The sequence below is a fragment of the Vigna angularis genome, chromosome 1 (assembly GCF_016808095.1).
Source record: "Vigna angularis cultivar LongXiaoDou No.4 chromosome 1, ASM1680809v1, whole genome shotgun sequence".
In the NCBI taxonomy this organism is placed as follows: Eukaryota; Viridiplantae; Streptophyta; class Magnoliopsida; order Fabales; family Fabaceae; genus Vigna; species Vigna angularis.
The window spans coordinates 52,377,625-52,402,607 of record NC_068970.1 but is presented as its reverse complement, the minus strand read 5'-3'; the positions used below and the strand labels follow the sequence as shown (position 1 = coordinate 52,402,607).

At 34.0% G+C, this 24,983-nt stretch overlaps 2 protein-coding genes across 2 annotated transcripts; both read left to right on the top strand.

Moving 5' to 3' along the window:
• Positions 1–10,804: 10,804 nt before the first annotated feature.
• Positions 10,805–15,802, top strand: LOC108343923 (uncharacterized). The gene is made up of 14 exons (XM_017582412.2): positions 10,805–11,074; positions 11,157–11,219; positions 11,311–11,354; positions 11,453–11,533; positions 11,615–11,688; positions 12,098–12,180; positions 12,816–12,922; positions 13,067–13,209; positions 13,287–13,334; positions 13,455–13,507; positions 14,104–14,188; positions 14,282–14,348; positions 15,117–15,227; positions 15,466–15,802. The coding sequence occupies exons 1-14, from the start codon at positions 10,902–10,904 to the stop codon at positions 15,573–15,575; spliced, it is 1,242 nt and encodes a 413-aa protein (XP_017437901.1). The 5' UTR covers positions 10,805–10,901; the 3' UTR covers positions 15,576–15,802.
• A 7,301-nt stretch (positions 15,803–23,103) lies between these two features.
• Positions 23,104–24,474, top strand: LOC108333897 (F-box protein At1g61340). Its single transcript, XM_017569398.2, has 4 exons — positions 23,104–23,261; positions 23,407–23,619; positions 23,732–23,806; positions 23,900–24,474. The coding sequence occupies exons 2-4, from the start codon at positions 23,452–23,454 to the stop codon at positions 24,101–24,103; spliced, it is 447 nt and encodes a 148-aa protein (XP_017424887.1). The 5' UTR covers positions 23,104–23,261; positions 23,407–23,451; the 3' UTR covers positions 24,104–24,474.
• Positions 24,475–24,983: the final 509 nt, after the last annotated feature.

Below are 24,983 nucleotides of genomic sequence, written 5' to 3'. Positions count from 1 at the left end.
GGATTTTTAGGGTTTCTCTCTTATTCGTCCATGGTTTCTTCCACTGTTGTTTCTTTTAACCTCTCTTTTATCACTAGTGAGTTGGACCCATCCATATTTGCTTTTCTTCAATGACAAAGATGACTTTTGTTAATTTATTTATAGCATGGTGGCTCTTCAACAATGTCCTTTTTATCAACTGGATGTCAACAATGCATTCCTCAATGATAATTTACAAGAAGAGATTTAGATGGAGTAACCTCTCAAATTTCTTGTTTAAGGGAGTTTTCTAGGTTGATATTTCGGCTTCTATGTCGTTTTCACAAATCATTAACAATTTGGTGTCACTCGAGTGTAGAAACAAATATTTTCACTAAATCTTTATTGACTATATTAGTAACAAGTTTGATACATATGATTTATCTACATTCTATCTTTAGTTAGTTTGTTATTATTTCTTATTTGTATTTTAGGCTTAGTCCATATTTCTTCTATTATAAATACAATACCTTTTATGTATATTTAACATAAGGGAGATTAATCTCATACATAATTTTTACTATATTTAACACTATTTTTCAATTTAAATTTGTTTTAAAAGAACTTAAATAAAAATAAAATCTTTTGAAAAAGATTTTACTTTCTTTTGACTTAACTAAGGCATCTATTATTTTCTAACACCTTGCTTGAGGTTTTCCAATGCCATTGAAGTTGTAATACGAGGTTAGCTTGTTGGAAATTTAACTTTGAACTTTGAGACAAATGTAGGAAATTCATTAATTGAATTTGTGAACAAGTTGAAGTATCATTTTAGAGATGGTACTTTGATAGTGATGGAAAACTTTTCATAGAGTTGCACTATTGTTGGTGTAGAAGTTGACTTACATTTTGTATGGTTTAATGTGTTTGTCAAACTTTTTTTAATCACTAAACCTCTTTATGGTTAGAGTTTTACAACCAAAAAGAGAGATATATTCATATAGTATTCTTTATGAGAAGATGATCTCCCTGTTTCTCTTACAAGTCATGTTTAAGAGTCGTTTTGTGTTAATGATGTCAGAGCGGCTGCAGCGGATGAGTTAGCGTGGAATAACAAACCAAGAGGGGGGTGAATTGGTTCTTACTAAAAACGTGTGCCTTAAAAATTTCTACTCAATTAAACTTACTTAGCAAATAATAAAGACAATAAAATAGAGTAAGGTTGAGAGAAATTTGCACAGATGATTTTATCCTGGTTCGGATCTTACCAATCCTACGTCCAGTCGCTTATCTCAAAACAAGATAAACACTTCACTAATCACAAAACAATTACAAACTACAATCACACAGATACAATTTGTAATAGTTTAGAAAACACCTCTCTTGATGCCACAAGATATGAAACAACACCTCCTTTGAATCTTCACAAAGGATGAAACACTTCCTCCGAATACTTCACGAAGGATGACTTCCTCTTCCGAACACTTCCTTAGACACACCAAGGATGAACCAGCTATTCCTCTATCACCGTAGCAGTATTTCACCAACTCTACAGACAGAGTTTCCTTAGCTGAGCAAGAGCACACAATTCTCAAGAGTTTCTGAGTATTTGAGCACAAGGGAAGAGTTGTAGTTGATGACCTTGAGAGGAAATGAGAGTCTATTTATAGACTCATCCAAAGGCTCTTCCATTCTTCGAAAATGAGCCATCTGACTTTTTTAATCGATTAACTTAAGTATTAATCGATTAAAATAAGTACAACGGCTAGTTCTTCAAATCTGAAACCCCCAACGGCTAGTGTTAATCGATTATTCTCAGGTTTAATCGATTAACTAATCGATTATTTTAGGCTTTAATCGATTATTCCAGTGCAACGGCTAGTCTTCAACTCTGGAACCTCCAACGGCTCTATTTAATCGATTATTCTCAGGATTAATCGATTATGTAATCGATTAAAACAAGCTTTAATCGATTATTCCAGAGGCAATTTGGTTTTCAGTGTCAGCCTCGTTTTAATCGATTAATACCCATTTTAATCGATTAAAACAGTACACTTTGGACTCTGGTTTTTGATTATATAGTATGGAATTACATGGAATCAAAAACACTAAATGTTTAAGTCCTAGACACTAAATTACAATTATTACAAAAGCTTTCCATAGCAATACAAGTCTTCATAACATCTTGAATCTTGATTTCTTCTTGACATGATTTTGGACATCATCAAAACTTCATGTGCATTATTTTGCTAACAATCTCCCCCTTTTTGATGATGATCAAAAACTCCTTGATTTAAAGCTTTTGGAATAATCTGTATTTAAAACACAACTTATGGAAGAAAGAGTGCATTAGTGAAGAAACACAAATAAGCAAATAAGCTTTAAACATTTTCTCCCCCTTTTTGATCATAATTAAAAAGTTGTGTTGAAGTTCTCCCCCTAAATTTATACTCCCCCTTAATAAAAGCAGATATGCATAGAAATATTAAGGAAAAACATAAATTTTATTGAATTTAAAGAGACAAGCATACAATTATAAAGATAACTAAGAAATAAGATCTAGAACTCATCACTTTCGTCACTATTAAAGTGGCGCTCTAATCCTGAAATCCTATTGTCTAGATTTTTGAGATGAGTACATATTTCTTCATGACGAGTGTTTTGAAGGCGAGCCATCTCAGTAATTTGTCTAGAGAGACTCTCTAGACTATAGTCCTCATGGATTTGAGATGGGCCAGCAACATTTGTAGGGTCAGGCATGGGGATATTTGCATTATCGTCTGCACTTGCTTGCTCACCAATGGCATCCTCAGGGTGAATGTAGGAGAGTCCTTGTTGGATAAAGCCCATCTACCTCAGGGAATTATCTCCAATCTTATGACCCGGTAGGACATGCTCATAATGTTCATTTGTGATATTTACTCCTTTGTATTCACAAATTTTGGAGACAAGGAGAGGATATGGAAGAGGTGCAAGATCTAACCTTTTGGCTTTGAGCATGATTGTTTGAATCAGGTGAGGCCAGTTGAGTGGAATGCTCTGAGTAATTGCATGTATAACGATGAGATCAGTTTCAGAGCACTGTGCATGATTTGACCCTTTAGGGCACAAAAGCCACACAATAAGGTAGTGCAAAAGGCGTTCTTCCATCTTGAGGCCACCAGCAAGAAAGAGGCGAGTGTTGCGTTGTCTAGGATTGCGAAGAAATGATTGATACACCATTATTTTGTTGAAGTGAGGAAAGTCACTTGGAATGATTTGAGAATTTGCTAGAACAGGGACTTTGGCTACATTTGTCCAAATCTCATTGTCCAAGACAATGTCTACACCTTTGACCCTTGTTTGAAAAACCCCATCACAAACCTTTAAGTTGAAATAGAATATTCGAACAAGATCGGGATAGTACTTTCCTCGGAGTTCCATGATGTGTTGGACTCCTTGTTCAATGATGAGATTGGGAAAGGAGAAGTTGTAGTATGTGTACCACGAGAGATCAATGAACTTTTGTTTAATGAGCTTCCTTTCCTTCCAAAATGTGGAGAATGAATGTTGATCTTGCTCATCGGAGAGCCACCCTTCTATGGTAGCATCTCTTCTGCGAATATTACTCTCTGAAACTTCACTTCTTCTTCTTCTTCTTCTTTTGGAAGGTTCAGCCATTTCAATGGATGAAAGCAAAGATTTTGATGAAAGAAAAAGAGAAAGCAAGAGGTAAAGACTCAAGATTGGTTCAAGTATGGAGAGTGGAGACCAAGGGAGGTATAAATAGGCTCAAGAAGGCTCCCCAACGTTCAGAATTTGAGATTTTGACCATTAATAGCCGTTGGCAACGGTTAGAAACGGTAACATTTAAAAAAAAAATAGTCTGGAGCGGTTTTAATCGATTAAATTGGATTTTAATCGATTACGTAATCGATTAATACCTAGATTAATCAATTAATCCAGTCGTAAATGTAAAGGTAACGCTTTTAATCGATTTACACGTAGATTAAACCTGTTTAAGCAACGAAAAATGCAATATTAAGTCCAAGAGTACCTATTTTTCTATTTCCAATATCCCTAACTCCCTTCTAAGCTCAAAAAATCTTTCCTTAGGCAATGCTTTGGTGAAAATATCAGCTAATTGATGTTGTGTATCAATATATTCTATTTTACAATCTCCCTTTTTCACATGATCTCTAAGGAAGTGTGCCTAATCTCAATGTGCTTGGTTCTAGAATGCATTATGGGATTCTTTGTAAGATTTATTGCACTTGTATTATCACACTTGAGTGGAATATGATCTAAATAAATGTCATAATCTTCTAATTGTTGTTTCATCCATAAAATTTGCGCACAACAATTTCCAGCAGCAATATATTCAGCCTCAGTGGTTGATAAGGCTACACAGGCTTGTTTCTTAGAGTTCCAAGAAACTAAGGAACTACCTAGAAGATGACATGTTCCACTAGTGCTTTTTCTATCTATCTTACAACCTCCATAATCTGCATCGGAAAAACCTACAAGACTAGGTTCTGTTCCTGATGGATACCATAAACCAATGGATGCAGTTCCCTTAAGATATTTCAATATTCTTTTAACTGCTGTAAGGTGAGATTCTCTAGGACTAGATTGATACCTAGCACACACACAAACACTCTGCATAATATCCGGTCTACTAGCAGTAAGGTATAACAAAGAGCCTATCATGCATCTATATTTAGTTTGATTTACCTCTTTACCTGACTCATCTTTGTCAAGATAGCAAGAGGTTCCCATAGATGTAGATGCTTCCTTTGCTTTGTCCATTTCAAACTTCTTAAGAATTTCCCTACAATACTTAGTTTGAGAAATGAACGTACCTTCTTTCATTTGCTTAATTTGCAGACCGAGGAAGAATGTTAATTCTCCCATCATAGACATTTCAAATTCACCCTGCATAGTCTTAGCAAATTCCTCACATAGAGATTTATTAGTTGATCCAAAAATAATATCATCAACATATACTTGAATATTCAAAATATGTTTTCCGACTCTTTTAATAAACAAAGTGGAATCAACTTTTCCTCTATTAAAATCATTTTCTAAAACAAAATTGCTAAGTCTTTCATACCAAGATCTAGGTGCTTGTTTTAAACCATAAAGTGCTTTCTTTAACTTATAGATGTGATTTGGAAATTTAAAATCTTTAAAACCGGGTGGTTGTTCAACATACACATCTTCTTTTATAAAACCATTTAGAAATGCACTTTTAACATCCATTTGAAATAATTTAAATTTCATTATAGATGCATAAGCAAGAAGTAGGCGTATTGCCTCTAACCTGACAACTGGAGCATATGTCTCATCATAATCTATACCTTCTTCTTGACTATATCCTTGAGCCACAAGCCTAGCTTTATTCTTGGTGATGTTTCCATCTTCATCCAGTTTGTTTCTGAATACCCATTTTGTTCCAATTACTTGATGAGTATCTTCTCTTGGAATCAATTCCCAAACTTGACTTCTTTCAAACTGGTTGAGTTCTTCTTGCATTGCAATACACCATTGTTCATCTTGAAGAGCTTCCTTTATGTTCTTAGGTTCTATCTGCGACATAAAAGCTACATTCATACAAAAGTTAACTAGATTTCTTCTAGTGTTTACCCCTTTTGATATGTCGCCAATGATGTTGTCCAATGATAATCCTCTAGGTTGTTGCCATATTTTGTTTAGATCTTCATCATCTTGAGGATTATTCATTTTCTCTTCATTGGTTGTCTTTTGCAAGTCTTCATTTTCACCTGCATCTGATTCATCTGACTCAAGAGATTTTACCTCAAGGTCCACAATTTCATCAAAGACCACATGCACAGATTCTTCTATTTCAAGTGTTTTCCGATTAAAAACTCTATAAGCTTTGCTAGTTAGAGAATATCCTAGAAAAATAGCTTCATCGGCTTTCGAATCAAATTTTCCTAAATTTTGTTTTCCATTATTTAAGACAAAACATTTGCATCCAAAAATTCTTAAATGTGAAACATTTGGTTTTCTACCTTTAAAAAGTTCATAAGGAGTACATTTCAAAATTGGCCTAATAAGCATTCTATTCAATACATAACATGCGGTACTCACAACATCAGCCCAAAATTGTTTAGGAACGCTATATTCATTTAACATAGTTCTAGCAAGTTCCTCTAAGGATCTATTCTTTCTTTCTACAACTCCATTTTGTTGAGGAGTTCTAAGTGCAGAAAAATTATGAGAAATGCCATATTCTTCACAAAAAGTTTCAAAAGATTCATTTTGAAATTCACCTCCATGGTCACTTCTAATAGCCTTTATTTTCAAATCCTTTTCATTTTGAACTAAATTTGCAAACTTTTTAAATTCTTTGAAAGCTTCACTTTTAAGAGTAAGAAAGAAAGTCCAAGTATATCTTGAATAATCATCTACAATAACTAAAGCATAATAGTTTCCTCCAAAACTTTTTATCCTATAGGGACCAAATAAATCCATGTGCAAAAGTTCTAAGGGTTTTAAACTAGAAACAACATTTTTCGAATGAAAAGATGATTTCACTTGTTTTCCCTTTTGGCATGCATCACACAATTTATTTTTCACATATTTTAGTTTTGGTAGACCAATTACTAAGTCTTTAGAAATGAGTTTATTCAATTGTTGCATATGAATATGTGCAGCTCTTTTATGCCATAACCATGGATTTTCTTCTTTTACTACTAAACATGAAATATTCCTATTTGATGCATTTTCTAAATCAATCAAATAAATATTGTTATGCCTAATTCCTTTCAAAGCAATTTCAGAAGAATCATTTTTATAAATAGTGCAAGAATTTTGTTCGAAGGTTACCTTGAATCCTTTATCGCATAATTGACTAATGCTAATTAAGTTGTGCTTTAATCCTTCCACATATAGCACGTCTTTGATCATCAATGTATCTTCACTTCCAATATCTCCTATTCCAAGGATTTTTCCTTTGTTGTTGTCACCATAGGTGACAAAGCCTCGTTCCTTTTTCCGGAAGCTTGTACATTTCTTTTTATCTCTGGTCATGTGTTTTGAACATCCACTGTCAAGACACCACATATACTTCCTTGGTTTTGATAATTCCTACAACATAAAAAGAACAAGCTATTTAGGTACCCAACTACTTTGTATGGGTCCTTTGGGTTAGATTAAAAAGATTAAAATCATTTTACAACCCAAGCATATCTACCACTTGGAACACCATAATGCTTAATTTTACATTTGTTAGATGTATGACCCTTTTTCATACAATAAAAGCATGATGCAACATTTGTGTTCCTATAAGTTGTTCCTTTTTCTACCCAAGTTCTACGGGTTCTATGATTATGTTTATTTTTAGGAACATACTTATTTTTAACAACCTTGTTTTCATTATTTTTACTACATTCTCCAGTGGTTGTATTTTCAGAAAAATATTTGAATTTTATGCAAGATTCACATTCATTATTAGCAATATATTTTTCTTTTTCATAATATAAAACTTTACTTTTTAAATTTCTGATTTCTTCTGCTTGATATAAAAATTTATTTTTCAAACTTCTGTTTTTTTCAGACAAATTTCTAAATTCAGTTTTCAAATTATCATTTATTTTAGACAAATTTTCAGAAGTAAACTTCAAATTTTCATTTTCTTCAAGAATGTTTTCAAAATTTAATTTTAACTCTTTAAATTCCTTTTTCAATTTCTTATGAGCTATATCTAATTTTTCGGATTCTACCAATAAAGCAACATAAGTATCATTCAATTCAGTTTCACTATCATATTGACTAGAATTATCTGAATCGTTAGATGTACTTACTTGGCTTCCAGCAGTGTCGTCATCCGCCATTAGACATATGTTTGCTTCTTCATCAGAACTGCTCGAGTCAGAAATTGATTCGTTGTCATCGTCCCATGCGATGTATGCTCTCTTTTTCTTGAAGAATTTCTTTTCTTTCTTTTCTTCACCCTTCTTTTGATTTGGGCAGTCTGCTTTTAAATGTCCCTTTTCTCCGCAACCATAGCATCTATAATTTGAGGAAGATCCTTGATTTTCTCTCTTTTCGTTTCTGAATCTCCCTTTGCCTTTTGATTTCATGAACCTGTTGAACCTCTTGATTAGTATACTCAAATTTTCGTCTTCTTCTGAGTCTTCATCTTCCATTTTGCTTTTGCTCTTTTCTACCTCAGATTTGAAGGCTAGAGTCTTTTTCTTAGTTTTTGCTTCTTCTTCATCTAGTCTTCCGAGGTCAAGTTCATGCTCTCTCAACTTTCCAAATAATGTCGCCATGGTCATTGTGTTGAGATTTTGTGACTCAGAAATTGCAGTCACTTTTGGTTGCCAAGACCTGTCTAAAGATTTCAAAATTTTTATATTAAGCTCATCAGTATCGAAAGACTTACCTAGTCCAATAAGATGGTTTACGATGTTGGTGAAGCGTTTCTGAACATCTACGATTGTTTCCCCTTGCTTCATCCTGAACATTTCGTATTCCTGGATTAAGGTATTCTTTCTAGCTCTCTTAACATCATCTGTACCTTCGTGGGTTACTCTAAGAACTTCCCACATTTCTTGTGCAGTTTTACAAACAGAAATCCTGTAAAACTCGTCAACAGTTAAAGCAGATGAAATAATATTGCGAGCTTTTACATCATTACCAAATTTTTTCTTATCTTCAACAGTCCATTGGTCACGGGGCTTTGGTTCCTGCATATTGTTAGTTGGAACAAAAGGACCAGATGCAACAGCATCCCAAATATCTATATCAATAGATTCCATAAAAATTTGCATTCTGACCTTCCAAAATGCGTAATTTTCACCTGTGAATAGTGGTGGTCTATTGATAGAAGCACCCTCTACAAAGGTTTGATGTGATCCTGCCATTTGAATGACTATCAAAGCAAGCTCTGATACCAATTGTCAAAGCAGCTGCAGCGGATGGGTTAGCGTGGAATAACAAACCAAGAGGGGGGTGAATTGGTTCTTACTAAAAACGTGTGCCTTAAAAATTTCTACTCAATTAAACTTACTTAGCAAATAATAAAGACAATAAAATAGAGTAAGGTTGAGAGAAATTTGCACAGATGATTTTATCCTGGTTCGGATCTTACCAATCCTACGTCCAGTCGCTTATCTCAAAACAAGATAAACACTTCACTAATCACAAAACAATTACAAACTACAATCACACAGATACAATTTGTAAGAGTTTAGAAAACACCTCTCTTGATGCCACAAGAGATGAAACAACACCTCCTTTGAATCTTCACAAAGGATGAAACACTTCCTCCGAATACTTCACGAAGGATGACTTCCTCTTCCGAACACTTCCTTAGACACACCAAGGATGAACCAGTTATTCCTCTATCACCGTAGCAGTATTTCACCAACTCTACAGACAGAGTTTCCTTAGCTGAGCAAGAGCACACAATTCTCAAGAGTTTCTGAGTATTTGAGCACAAGGGAAGAGTTGTAGTTGATGACCTTGAGAGGAAATGAGAGTCTATTTATAGACTCATCCAAAGGCTCTTCCATTCTTCAAAAATGAGCCATCTGACTGTTTTAATCGATTAACTTAAGTATTAATCGATTAAAATAAGTACAACGGCTAGTTCTTCAAATCTGAAACCCCCAACGGCTAGTGTTAATCGATTATTCTCAGGTTTAATCGATTAACTAATCGATTATTTTAGGCTTTAATCGATTATTCCAGTGCAACGGCTAGTCTTCAACTCTGGAACCTCCAACGGCTCTATTTAATCGATTATTCTCAGGATTAATCGATTATGTAATCGATTAAAACAAGCTTTAATCGATTATTCCAGAGGCAATTTGGTTTTCAGTGTCAGCCTCGTTTTAATCGATTAATACCCATTTTAATCGATTAAAACAATGCACTTTGGACTCTGGTTTTTGATTATATAATATGGAATTACATGGAATCAAAAACACTAAATGTCTAAGTCCTAGACACTAAATTACAATTATTACAAAAGCTTTCCATAGCAATACAAGTCTTCATAACATCTTGAATCTTGATTTCTTCTTAACTTGATTTTGGACATCATCAAAACTTCATGTGCATTATTTTGCTAACAAATGATATGAAAATACATAAGCTTTATAACTATCTCTTGATATTGGAGCTTATCTTTTATTATTTGTTTGGAAGTTTAATCATAGATCGATTATCAATTTTTAATTATAGAAAAAAATTTATGATCAAATTGTGCATCATCACCACTAATGACTAATTAGTGTACCATTATGGTTTTTTAATTAAGATTTTATGTTTTTCTCAAATGAATTTGAATTTAGTTTCTTAGTAAATAAACTCTAACTTACGTTTTTTTTTTCTGAACTTTCATGAAATCTAGAAGTTACACCCCTTATTTGCATTTTTTTTTCATCTCGAGTGTGCTTGATCTTTACTTTGCATATCTTTCAAGTGAGCTTTAAGGTTGTTAGTAATTAAAAATTTGTCCAATCTCGTTGATTGATAAATTTGTTAAAATTGGAGTTCTTATGAAAATCATTAACGTGTATAACCTAAAAATATTTTTATCAAAGTCTCATATAGTAATATTAAATACTTTTACTATAATTTGAACAACTTATATAGAGTTTCTATGAGTATTAATGTAATATAAACGATAGGGAAATAAACATCCATTTATAAATAAAATTATATATTCAAATTAATAAATTAGTGTAAAAATAACAGTGAAATCATTAATCACCTCAAATTCCTTGTTCTCATCATGAAATGTAATTATAAAAGTTGTTTTGAACCCTTTATTAGGTATAAGATATTGACAAATATACTCTATATATAATTTTTTAATTAAAAAATTAAAATAAAATTGGAAGTGTGAGTGAGCGAGTTTTGGCGCTTATAGCAAAAGCTTCCAGCAAATCCGGCGGCAGCACAAACAGGGTGGTTGTGCAGTGGCGATGGGAGAAGAAGAGGTGCTTCAATCGGAATCCGATGTAGCAAACACCAACACCAAAGAAGAGTACTCCTTCCCCGCGCTTCGTTTCGATGTCTCTCCTCACAGAACCTACCATTTCCACCGTCAGTTCATCACTCCCTCCAACCCTAACAATTTCCACAAGGCCGTTAAATGGTACGCTAAACTCTCACTTTCACTCTCTTTTATCTTCTACTACCTTTCTCAATTCCTAATTTAAGTTCTGCTTCTTTCTTAGGTCACCTGACGGTTCCTGCTTCCTCACCTCTTCCGACGACAACACTCTCCGCCTCTTCGCGCCGTAAGCCTTCTCTTCGCGACCTCCATTCCGATTTCGCTCTATCTAATAATGTAATTCTGTACAAATAATTCACTTCGCTTTTCCCTAGCAGACCGGGAACTGAAAGCGACGCTTCCGTTGCTGCTTCTGACGACGGTAATCGCGCCGTTTTGAATATATAAACAAGTGAACGCGATTAACTGCTATATGAAGTTCGGGTGTTCATTGTATGTTGTTGCTGTTGTTGTCTACAGATTCCTTTGCTGCAAACGTAGTCATGCATGAAGGAGAGTCTATACACGATTTCTGTTGGTATCCTTACATGTCTTCCTCTGGTAAGAAATGTTTTGTTTTCTATGCGTTTTAGTAACTGATAGTGATGGTGTCTATTGGTCTATGATACTGGATATTTGCAGATCTAGTGACCAATGTTTTTGCGACTACTACTCGAGACCATCCGATTCATTTATGGGATGCTACCTCGGGCCAGGTACTTTCATTGTTTCTCGTTTTAGTTTTGTGCTTAAACTGTTTGTCATCCTAGAGCCATTGAATGATTTTCGGAACTATCAAAGTTTAAATGGAGTGGAATATTAAGGGAACGGATAAATGTAGCACTGGTTGAATGGGGATATAGTTTTTCTTGAAGTGCTAATAGTGTTACCAAGGTTTTAAAAAATGGTCACCATGACAGTTGTGATTTCGTCGTTTCTTGGTATTGCATGAAATAGAGGACACTATAAACATTGATGTTGCAAATAAAATCCCAGTCGAGGAACGTTTTTTAAAATCTCAAATGTTATTGCTAAGAACTAACATTATTGGCAGCTTTGAAGGTACATTATAGTTTTTGTGCTGCTATGGTGATTTCTGACCATTGCTTTTGGTGAAACTTGCAGTTACGTTGCACATATCGGGCATATGATGCAATGGATGAAATTACAGCTGCTTTTTCTATTGCTTTTAATCCAGCAGGGACTAAGTAAGCTATTTCTTTAAGGACCAACAATTTGCAAATTGTAGATGCACAACACAATGTTTCTATGAGAATAACTCATATTTCATGCTCACAGGTCCCATAGTTTTTCCTCATTTAACTTTCATAAACTTTCTCTAGGACATTTAGGCTTACCTGTATGTTTTTAATCCTTGGAAATATGGCTAAAATTGTTTGCAGTCTTCCATTTCTTTTTTTGTTGGTTTTAGTTCTAAAAATTGTCTGTGCCAGACTGTTGCCATTCAGTGATGATGTAGCCATGTTACATCAATGCCCATTGTAACGTCACATGTGTGGTGATAAGGAACATAAACTTTATAGGGACCAGACCCAAATAAAATATCTTGGAGGATGAAAAGCAAATTTAACTATATTTATAATCACTAAAACATATTAACCAGGACATTTGAATATACAGGCATCCCTTGGGTTTTTATGTTCATATGTTATCGGCAAATAACCTTACCTTACTAAGTGAGTTGCACACTATTAAAATTTTAGAAGATATGTAATGCTTAGGAGGTGTTTTTCAAAATACGGAATGATTTTTGGTTTACTTGACTTCAAGCGATGAATGTGTCTTTGTAAAAGTTATTTAAACTGTTTGTCTTGTCTTGTAGGATATTTGCTGGATACAACAAATGTATTAGGATATTTGATTTACATCGACCGGGTAGGGATTTTGAATTGTATTCAACAGTAAAAGATAAAAAAGAAGGCCAAACAGGTAATTTTCATCAGGGCTGCTGAAGTTTTTTCTTTTTTGCCGGGAAGGTTGGGGTGACAGCAGCAGTAACATCTATGAATGAAATGTCTGGGAAAGATTTTATGGTACAAAGAGATGCACATAATTCAGTTTATATGAATGCAGGTATTATATCTGCAATGGCTTTTTCTCCATTTCATTCTGGGATGCTAGCTTTGGGTTCTTACAATCAAACTGCTGCTATTTATAGGGAGGACAACATGGAACTCTTGTACCTTTTGCATGGTCAAGAAGGTGGAATTACCCATGTAAGTTAGGGTTTCCTGTAAATAATTTATTCACATTACATCATTGAGAAGAAATCCTAAATTTTTCTCTTCTTCAGGTCCAGTTTTCCAAAGATGGAAATTATTTGTACACTGGAGGTCGGAAGGTGAGATTTTCACATTTTCTTTTCTAGTTCTAGAGTTTGGACTGGACTACGAATCATATTCTTGTTACCCAGCTTATTGTTACTTGAAGGTCAGTTTCTAACATTCAATGTTTCTTGAAGGACCCTTATATACTCTGCTGGGATGTGCGCAAGTCTGTCGATTGTGTTTACAAGTACTATTCTATCTCTTCCCTTGACCTTGATTTATCTATGAATTGAAGAAAAGTATTATATACGATATTTTGGAAAACTTAAATTGTAGAAAATATTGTTTCTGAAGTAAGGAAACTGCAAAAGCTTTTGTTCAAACAAGATAATACTAACATGCATTTAAGTGGAAGTGTACTTTATGATGAACAAAACTGATGCAAGCTGTGGTTCAAGAGAATAAAGAAAATACATAACCTACTGTATACTACATTTTGCCCCCAAAATGAAGAATTTGAGTTCCTAATTGAATTTTTCAGACTTTCCGTTTTGGAATTATAGTAGAACCAGTAAATTCCAAAGCTAAATTCCTATATCTCTTACTAACTGCTGATGCGTGCACTACATAGTTAATCCAAAGGTCCTCTTTCTTTGCATGGTTAGGTTGCTGTTTGCTATCATGTGTTTTTGTGTATTTCCATTGGTATGAGAGGTTGACTGGTTCCAATCATATTATCTCTCGTTTTATCAATTTTTTTTATTGTAAAGACACTTTTACTATTTATTCTATAAGTACAAATGTTGGGAGTTTAATGGTTGCATCTTTTCACCTTGCTACTAGGTTATACAGATCATCAGAAAACACCAATCAGCGGATACTGTTCGATATTGACCCTTCTGGACAGCATCTTGGTACAGGGGGCCAGGTATCTTGAGCATTCGTATTATCTTGCAACATCAATTATCCTCAATAATATTAAGTTTGTTTTTAAATGATTAATTTTTTTTTTTGGTTTCAGGATGGTTTAGTACACATATATAATCTTCAAACTGGGCAGTGGGTGTCAAGTTTCGAGGCTGCTTTAGGTACTCAAGTTCTGTATTGATGCTTGTATTTTTTCTCCGTCCTGGCTTTGATCTCCTTTTTTTCATGCCCCTTTGTCCTTATCCATTAATTTCTCAAGTATTTTGCCTTTCCAGAACAACCTCTACTACACATTTATTCTCAGTTTGTTTCTTTAGTACTTCAAATTATTTCACTTCATCTTACTATTTCTTGAAGGCCATAGTTAAACTATTTAAACTCTTGTAGTGCTGCAATTTTGACACCATCCCTATTGTCAATTCATTTTTGTTTCAACTTTGCTTATCTTATCATTTTGATAATATCCTTATGTTTTAGTTTTTCTTCAGGTTGCCTCTAGTTTACCTCCAAATTCAATTTTCCCCATTCTTATGCTTGTGTTGTTATCCTCACCCTCATGTTTATGCAACGTAATGATGCATAGATCTGCTTGTGTTGTTGGCCTATATATCCCAGTTCCTTTACCATTTTCTGATCTGCACATACCCTACACTCTTCTCTCTTCGTCTCTATCTTCAGATTCTGATCATAAGTTTAGTCCTTTGTAACATAAAGAGGCAACGTTTTTACCACGTTTATTTATATTCATTGTTGTATTATATTGGACAGACATTAAAGCAGGGACCTTTTTTTTTCTTGAAATATCTTTCCTTCCATTAATTAGAATTCAAATTTTTGAGCTATTGCGTGTTACTAATCAGCAGTTGGCTGTAAATTATTTTTCAATTTTTAACTGCTTTAAGCTTTATCTTTTACTGTTTGTTGTGCAGACACAGTTAGTGGTTTCTCATTCCATCCATTTCTACCCCATGCTGTGTCATCCTCGGGCCATCGAAGATTCGTAATTCCAGAGGACGGCAATGAAGAATTGCGCTTGAGTGGTATTGTTATAATATTATAAACATGCAGACCTCCCACTCCCCTTGCCAATGGTTTTCTATTTCTATTATTTCATCATTGGTCAGGTTTATTATTGGCATGGTTTTACGGAAGTAACCTAATTTATATTATCTATGAACTAAATTTTGAGGAAGTTATGAAAAAACATTATGTATTTTGTGCTACTAAAAGTAATTTTGCAAACTTTACTAATTTCAATCGTGTTTAATATAAATATAGGTCGTGAAAATTGCGTCTCAGTATGGACTTTCTGTTATGATTCAATGGAGATTGACAAGGAAAGCAATGACAGTTTCAACAATCAGTCTGGAAGTGGTTACTTGGACTGAAATTCGTTAATTCAACACTAGTGTGTGTTGTAGGCTTGTTGCCAATGATCATAATGGTTCACCGTTTAACTGTTCCTTGTTTGACCAAAACAGAGTGAAGTTTTGCATGTCTTATACGTGTAAAATTGTAAATTTCTAGTTGTAGCAAGGATTTGGGCTTGTTTGGTTGTTCTTTAGTTGGTGAGATATTTGCTACTGTCTTTTACTTGCTATTGAAGTTTCAGCCGCATTCTGGCCGGCAATACTTTTCATCCCACGTAAAAAGCGGTCTTTTATACTTGGGATTTGAAGTAATCTTCGCTTATAATATACAACAGTGAAACTCTGATTTTCGTGTCTCGACAAACATGGACCTGAAAGTATGACTAGTTTTTCTTACAGACTCACTTTAACTTGTTAATATCTAAATAATAGTTGTAATTTTTAATGATGTTGATTTCACCGAAAGCACCAAATTGGTGTAATTTTTTATTTCAAAATTATTGAAATGGACAGATTTAAAAAAATTATGAAAATGGACAAGTCTAGTATGATTTTATTGTGAAAAAGTTGTGTCAATTTAGTATAATATTATTGTGAAAAAGTTGTGTCAATTTAGTATAATTTTATTGTGGAAAAGTTGAGTTAGTTTGTCATTACTTATGATTCAATAAAGTAAAATAATATTTCATAGCATGACTTTAATTTATTGTATTTTTTTAAATTTTAATTGAAGTTGTATTTGTATGGTGACTTTATTGTATTGTGATAAAAACGTGTAATGATACGCAATTTTAATTTTAATTGTGTATTATTTTAATACAAATTTAAAAATTAGAATAAAATGTTTTGGAATGAAAGTATGAAATTTTTAAAATGTAAATATTTAATAAATCTTTATTTAATATAAGGATATATTACAAAAGTTTTCAATTTTTTTGACAAATATAAATATATCAACTAAAAGATTAAAGGTGTGTTCATTTGAGGGAGAAGGAGTTGATAAATTTGAGAAGATTTAGAGTAAATTGTGTGTTTTTTTTCTAAAGGGATTTAAAGTGAATTTAGAAGTAAAGTTGGTGTAAAATTGAACCGATGTGATAAATAAAAAAATGTTTTAATTAATAAAAAGTGAAGATTATTAAAATATAAAAAGTAATATAAAATTATATTTATTAATAATATATTTATTGGTAAAAAAATATTATAAGTAGAAAAAATGAAAATTAGTTTAAAAAATAAATAAAATGTATTTAAGTAAACTCAATTTATGTTGTTTAAAATTTATTTTTTTAGAAATATAATTTAGTCATAAGTGGTATACCTTTTTGGTTTTATAGTGAAATAAAATATTGATGATCAATCAAACAATAAAATCAAGTTAAAATATTACATGAGATACAAATTGTATGCACATAATTACGTACAATTATATTTATCATAATTCATAACGAAGTTCTTTTGTTTAGGTATGTAAGCAACTTATTCAAACAATATTGTGTTGGCACCTCTATTATACATTGTGTATGGGATGAGTGTGAAAACAAAAAATCAAAGCATTGTCCGAATAAATTGTCGTCTTGAATGTTAACTCTTCTTAATAAGTTACTAATTTCTTCAAAGGAATGATGAGATGAACGAGTTCCAACAATTTGATTGTTTATGACGATTAGCAAGACATCTCGACGTTCCATGGCTGCAAGTTGTCATTCAACAATGGTAGCCAGTCTTCCTGTTTCAGTGTTTGCTTTCTCCTTTTTGTCAATTATTCTAGAATCCATCTCGCAGTCAAAGGGAAAGTCATTTGGTAAACTTTCGAAGGAGAGTTTTTGACCCTTGTATTTCAAATGGGCAACATTGAACCAATCATTTGATCTAAACTTAATTCTTTTTTTGTTCACCTCACTCTGAAGATATCCATTGGCTGAGATCCTTAGATTTGAATAGAAGACTTTTATCAAATTCGAATAGAATGGATGGTCCAATGATATAAAGTCTGACAGGCCTTGGAAGATAAGGTGATGATGAAAATATATACTAGATGTGGCAAATGAATCAAAATTCATAATCTTTGGCACCACAAGATTTCTTGTATAAAAATCAGTTGCATAGTATTCCATCTGGCAACTATCACTAAAGGAACGTCGTTGATCTAATACTTCTTCCACGTATGGCCTCCTCTACGCAAGAGTATTTGTCTCAATTGTTGTTTCTTTTCCCTCACGACTTTTTCAGGTCCTTTTTGACAATGATGACCCCATTGAACAATAACTTAAAAAAGATAAAAATAACAATTGCATAACAATAATAAAAGATTAATAGCTATTGAAACATTCATACATATATTAAGTGGTCATAATTAACATTGCTCAAAATAATGCAACCAACGAAGGAATAGTCAAAATGGTACAATAGAAATCAACTTAAGATTATGAAACATATACATGGACTCAACTACCATCCATCATCATGTTACATAACTTATTCCATCGACGATATGAGGCATTCCCATTAACCTTTTCGTGTATACTGGGTTTGTACATAAGAAATCATAACACTACTCCATAACGATATCTTTTTGTATATTCATGGCAAATAACATTTCTTATATATCGTCCTTAGTGTATTAAAATGTTGAGTTACGACGCATGAACTCCAATGAGAATTTGATTACGCTTCTCAATGGTAACTACTTGGTGCTCAACCATGGATGATATTTTCTCAAAGTGAACATTACTGGATCCCATGACATCCATGAAGTCATCAAGTCTTATAGTCAACTTATCAAATTGTGAGTCCATTAAGTCGATCATGAAGATGACATGCTCCTAGATGGGATAAAAGGCACAAATTGAGTAGCCTCTAGACTATAGTCGGCCATAGGAGGAGGGGATGGTGGAGTTGGGTCATTGTACCCTTGAAAGACAGACTCTTCGAGTATGTATTCCATTTACTCGTTGAGATCAACTTGTAAACAAACTTCCTGCTAAAGACGACATGCTGGACAAACTGTGCGCACTCCATTCCCAATAGCCCAATCAAAGGCCTAAAACTCGACCATTAGATCGCAATGTCTAATGGTAGTAACCCTCTACTAAACTGCAGTAGGCTTTGCCTGAAATACAACGTACACCCAAATCATAAATAAGAAAATGCTTAACATTTGAATAATAAATCCATTACTTAAGTTATGTCTTTAATTCCTTTATTAGGTCATCCCAAACTTCATCCTTTGCTTCGAATCTTTTGGATGTTGCATTCCACGAAAACCCACTAAGTGAGCTAAACAAGTCATGAACCTCGCGTCCTTCAATACTTTTTGTCTATTTTTGACATTATTTTTTGTAATTGCAACATACCCGAACTGATGAAGATTGTCGACGATATTATTATATGCCTGGGTTGTCTAGTTGTCGTTAACCCTGTTCCCCATACAATATTCATCTAACATTGCATTAAGAAGTTGTTCGTCCATGTCCTTGGTCCATTTCATAAAGTCCCTGATCCTTCTAGACAACTCCATTGCAACACTCTTTCCCTTGTTTATTTCAAACCTAATTGGAAAAAACCCGTATGATATTAAGTCAAATTTCAAAGAAATACCACGAAGTGAGATATACATTGAAGGTTCAACACCCAATGTTGATGGTTAACAAATATATGCCCTATCAAAAAGAACATAATGCAATTACATGCCTACATCTTTCAATCCTACCTGAAACTTCAATCCAATGCTAAAACAAGTATTATGGGTAAGGAGTGCTTTTATTTTAAACTTTAACACCTTCTTCACCTTGTCAAAAAATAACCAATTTCAAGCAACCTTCTTCACTTTGGAAAAAGATAACCAATTTCAACCAACCTTCTTTACCTTGCAAAAAAATAACTAATTTCAAGCAACAAAGAATAAAAAACAGAGTTTGTTAAAGAATGAACTAACTTCAACCACCTGCATAGACTCCTCCACCCTGACATGAATCTCCACCACCTTCACAAAGTGGTTACCTTCACAGCTACACCACATATCCACCACCAAAGGACCACCCACACACGTACACCATCATAACCCCCTCGTTAACACAAATCGACCTTTACACATATACCACGCCAAAGTTTCCCTTATTAACACTTGCAAGACACAAAAATCGTTACAATGTCTTGCCATCTGATGTGATCATGGATGGGCCAAGTAATGAAGAGAATAAAAGGATGACAAGAAGCATGGTCTTCTTTATACATTTGTACAAAAAAAAGTAGAGTAGGTTTCATAGGCGTGTATTTGCCTTTTTGTTTTCTTTCTCTTAGTTGCCTTATAGGGTATCAGCCTGGTTCACATGATGGGGAAGTGCATACCTAGAGAGAATATTCTAAATGACATACAAAAGAATGGAGAGAAATTAAAAATGAAAAACATTAGAGAAAAGGGAACTTATGACTTGAAGATGCGCCACTTGAAGGAGGCTCCAAGATAAGCATCAAAGGAGGACCGCCATTTGCTTAAGCAAGATAAGGTTTGCACAAAGAGGGACTTTGGAGACAAAATACTATCTCAAAAGAGGATTGCAAATGTGCAAATCAACTCAAGAAATCAATTGATTCAAAGGTGTGCGTACAAAGGAGACCCCTAAGCCTTATTATATAGCCTTTGGAATGAGCTTGGATGCAAGATCTAGGAGATGTGGACTTTACAGTGAGGAGGCCGGCCAGTCAGCTGTTGCACGTCCTCTAGGAGCTTTAAAGTCCCACATTGATGAAATCTCTCCACTCCAAAGGGTTTATAAGGCAACTAGTTCTCCTATAGTTCAAAAACATGAAAACTACCTATGCTACCTTGCACTAACGCCTAGGACGCCCATCTCCTCTCCTTTTCTTTTTAAGACCAAGCCATGGAAAGTCCCACATTGATTGTTCTTAAAGAGAAAGAAGAGTTTATAAGCGTTTATTCACAAGAACTAAGAGAAAGAAAACAAAGAGGCAAACACCAATCATGATCGTAACCAAATATGATGGACATGGATCGGTTACGCTTCACCGTGGAATCGAATATGTGGACCTTGGAATCAATTCCAACTTGTAGTGGAATCAGTTACTTCTCATTTTTCTTTGGTATTCATCTTCAACCTCGCTGTATGTTGTTGCATCAACCCATGCAACTTTTACAGTGGGGACTGCTTCATTCTTTGTCTTCATCTCCAACCAACCTTATGTGTAAGCCTGAAAGCTGCATAACAAGACAAACATTGTGACCAATGAATCACTCAAACTTACCTGATCTTAGCTTCTCCTTCAATGCGGTCAACACTCAAAACTCCAACAGAGTCTTTCACATGTACAAAGGACAAATGATATGAGCTTCTATTTTTGTAAGAAACTTAATATACCACCAACCAAATACTAATCACACATAGGGTTATTTAATGGGTGTTGGATCCTCAACGTGTCAAACTTTTTTAAAAGATAACACTGTTGGCTTAGGAATCTTTGTTACGGTCTTTGTGTGAAAGTAAATTTCAGAAATCTCTACATAAGGCTAATGAAAGGAACACAAAAGTAACTCCTCAAGTTACTCATGACTCTAAAAAAAAATAAGAATAAGAAATAATGTGTTAGTCTCTGCTTAACATTTCCATTACAATTATTTCATTTCAATATTAATACTATTACTATTACGAGTTATAATTAATTGGGTATGATTTAATTCCATTATTAATATGTTAATATTTTTACTGACCAAGTTGAAATTGTTACTTAAGTCATTGGAATCAATTCCATATTTTCTTCACAATACTCATGGAATAAAATGGATTGCATGAAATTCAGAATTGATTACACATGTTACATTTCAAATTAAATTTGGTCATTATAAAATTTGAAGAGAGCAAATATGAGATTTCCTCACATTTCTTCGGCAGATGATAAAAAAAATAATACATTTCACAATTTATCACTTTCCATTCCTTTCATATCAGTTCAAGTGAACATAACAAATTTTTAAATCCATCTTCATCATTGTTCTTGAAGGATAAAGTATGCTCAAACAAACATAGTTTAAATGTAAAAAAGTAGATAAAACTAATAAAAAATAAAACCGTAAATCTATTTTCTGAAATTTTGAACTCAGTGAAATTTTGAGTAACTTTCAAGTATAAAGCATCTCATATCAATTTGAGCTCTTTATCAAAGCTCATCTCATCTCCTCGTTTATTCTTCTGCTTCATTATTTCAAAATATTTTCTTAACTCCTGCCGCATGAACTTGGCAGTTTGGTTGTCTCATTTCCTACTACGTGTTTTCCCTTCCTCCCCGGTCATGTTTCTCCTAGTTACCATATAATCATACCTAAGATTTTAAACCATTACCTTCTCTTCTATTTACAGGAAAAGTTGTTCGGCCTCTATTAGTAAAGGCTCAATAAGGTTCTTAACCTTCACTTTCTTGCTCTTTATCATATTTTGTTAGTGTTTAAGATAATCGCTTGTTTAAGGTTATGGTCGAGTAGTCCTTGATCAGAGAAGGTCTCAATCGTTACTCAGATTATCGATTCATGATACTGGCATCACTTCCATTCGTTGGTTCAGTACTACTTTATATTTGTAATGATAAATAATCAGTATCAATATTAAAATAAAAATTCGAAACTTTACTAAATTATTTAAATGTTTACATTATATGTCGAAAACTTAAAAAAAAATAAAAGGTAAAACTACCACACTTGAGAATATTAAGATTTATATCTCCCGAATTCCACGCGCTTATTTGATATCAATAAAATATTGGGGATAAATATGTTGTTTTCTTCCTGAAATTTTCCTGAAAAATGTGAGAACTGCTCGCCTAAACTGTTGGACACTTTGCTAATCATTTTGTAAAGTAAAAACAAACATGCTGTGTTTTTTATATACCAGATTCACTAACTAAGGTTTTGACCAAAGAAAGACCATGGTTGAGAAAACAGCAAAAGGTGAAAAGACCAAAACAGCCCTCGTGTTTACAACAAACATGTTGCGTTGTTTATATTTGCCGAATTAACTAACTCCGGTTTGACTCAACAGAGACCATGGTTGAGGAAAACTCCAATAGGAGGAAAAGACCAAAAGGCCCTCCAACAACAAAGCAGCCAGCCACCTATGTAAACTCCGTCGAAGCACAAAGGTTGTTTCAGTGGGTCCCATTCCAGTTCGGTTAACCACTTTTCACCGTTGATTAAGCCATCACAAACGTGTGTTGCACAGGTGTGATCCACTGCAGCGACGGTCTACCATACCACGCGTTTACTTACGTACACGGAACTTCTCCAGAAGCTACCGACAAAGCCGACCAAGCACCACGTCACCGCCCTCTCTCCCTATCTTCTGTCACGTTGCCACGTGTTCTTTTCCAACGGCTAGTTTTTCCCCTCCCTCTTCTGGTTTTTTAACCGCCCGCCATGTTGTAGAGAGAGAGAAAAGTAACCCCTGTCACTTCCCTCGAAGTTTCGCGTAATTTTCTCACGCGGTATTCACTATTAAATTATTTATTATCTAATAATAAGTAGAAAAGCCTTTTTCACTTTTTAGCTTTATATATAAAGCAGTTCATTAACTCCCCAATTTGTTCCTAAATTCTTAAACAGCTTGTAGTTGAGTTTGATCAGCAAGTGTCAATTTCAGTCCTTGCTTTACCTGTTTAGCATCACGACTGCAAATAGAAACTCTCTTGTAACACTTGGTGAGTTGTCTCCTTTTTCTATTTTCTTCTGCGTTTTCTGTTCTGGTATCCTTTTCAGTTTCCCATAAGATTTTTTTTTTTTAAATATTGAACTTTTTGCGTCCCTTTCTGAAAAACTAATAGTTTGTTTGTTTGGGTTTTACAGATTAGAAGAAAAGGTTGTATCTGTGAAGTTTTGGTGAATTTGAATATGGCATTAGGGTTTGAGGGTTATAGTTATACAACTGCCCTTGGAAGGAAGAGGGTCGTGTTATTACATAATGTGGAAGTTTTGTCTCCGTTGAAGAGAACGCGCAGCGAGAAAATCACCTTCGATTCTGAAACGTCTCCGCTTGAGGCCCTTCCTCTTGAGATTCTGGTGAGTGTTGCAAATATCAGTTTTGTATTTTTTTTTTCCTTCCTAAATTTTCATGTCTGAAATAGTTGTTCTGAAATATGGGTTTTTCTGTTCTTTTCTGGACTAATTGTAGGTGAAGGTGTTGTGCGGTGTGGATCATGAGGATTTGGAGCAACTTGTTCGTGTCTCAAAAACTGTCAGAGAAGCTGTAAGTTTTGGAGTAGTATTCAATGTTGTTCAGTTCTGTTTCAAGTTCTGTTTTTTGTTCTAATTTGTGAACTGTTTGGTTTTGCTTTTGTAGACTGAGATTGCTAGGAAGACGAATTTTGAGTACAGAACTCCTAAGAAGAAAACTTTTGCTATTTCTGTACCCTATGGTGTAGAGGGTGAGGAAATTGAAGCTCCTAATGCACCATTGAGGAAACCAAAGTCCAAGCTTATTGGTAAGAATCTGAGTAGCATCACAATGGCATTGTTTGCTTCACCTACCAAAGAAGACCAGTGAGTGGGCCAAGGACAAGTGGCAACTGATTACAGGACCAAATAGTTTCTCTTGATTCGGATAGTTTTGTGAATAGATTGTGATTGCCACGTGTGTATATTAGTAAGTAGATTCAGAGTGACTTGATACATACATAGAAGAACTTACTATCTGATTAATCTTTATACAAGTCATATCTTCAAATCCTTCATTGAAGATTGCTTTGGCTTGTTTGCAATCTTTATGTACATGCACAGGCTAGTAGAAAGTGCTAGAAATTCTAGTCATTGTTTGGAGGGAAATCCTATGTCCTTCTGTATGATAAATTTAACTGTCCTCACAAGTTGTTTGGACATAAGAATGAGTAAAGTTTCGACTTTCATGATTTGATTAAATTTGTTGTTTTATTCATTCTGGTCTTTCATGTATTAAATATTCACGAATTGTGTAGAAATGTGGGGTATGTTTCTCTTTTTAGCATGGCAAATGTTATTAGTAGTATCCACTAGTTATCATAAAGTGGGGGAAGCAATTAGACATATCAACATCCATCATGGTCCACCAAAATTAGAGGGAATTTCGTTTGAGATACTTGAGGTTTGAACAACTGTTGCTCTAAAAGCCACACAACTAATGTGTCCTTGGTATCAGAAACAATTAAATACTTTGATTTTTCTGATTTTCAACTCGTAAGAGTGGATTTCCTTCGTTTGACTCTGAAAAAGAGATACTGAGACTTTTTTTGTTGATTCCCAAGTGATGTCAGAAAGTTGTAAATTAACTATTTGATGATGGTAGCTTCCCATTATCTAAGCAAATTGATAACTTAGTGGTTAAGCATGGTAGGAGAAAACTTCTACATGAATCATATTCAGTTTAACATACTGTTTCTTTCACTTTAGTT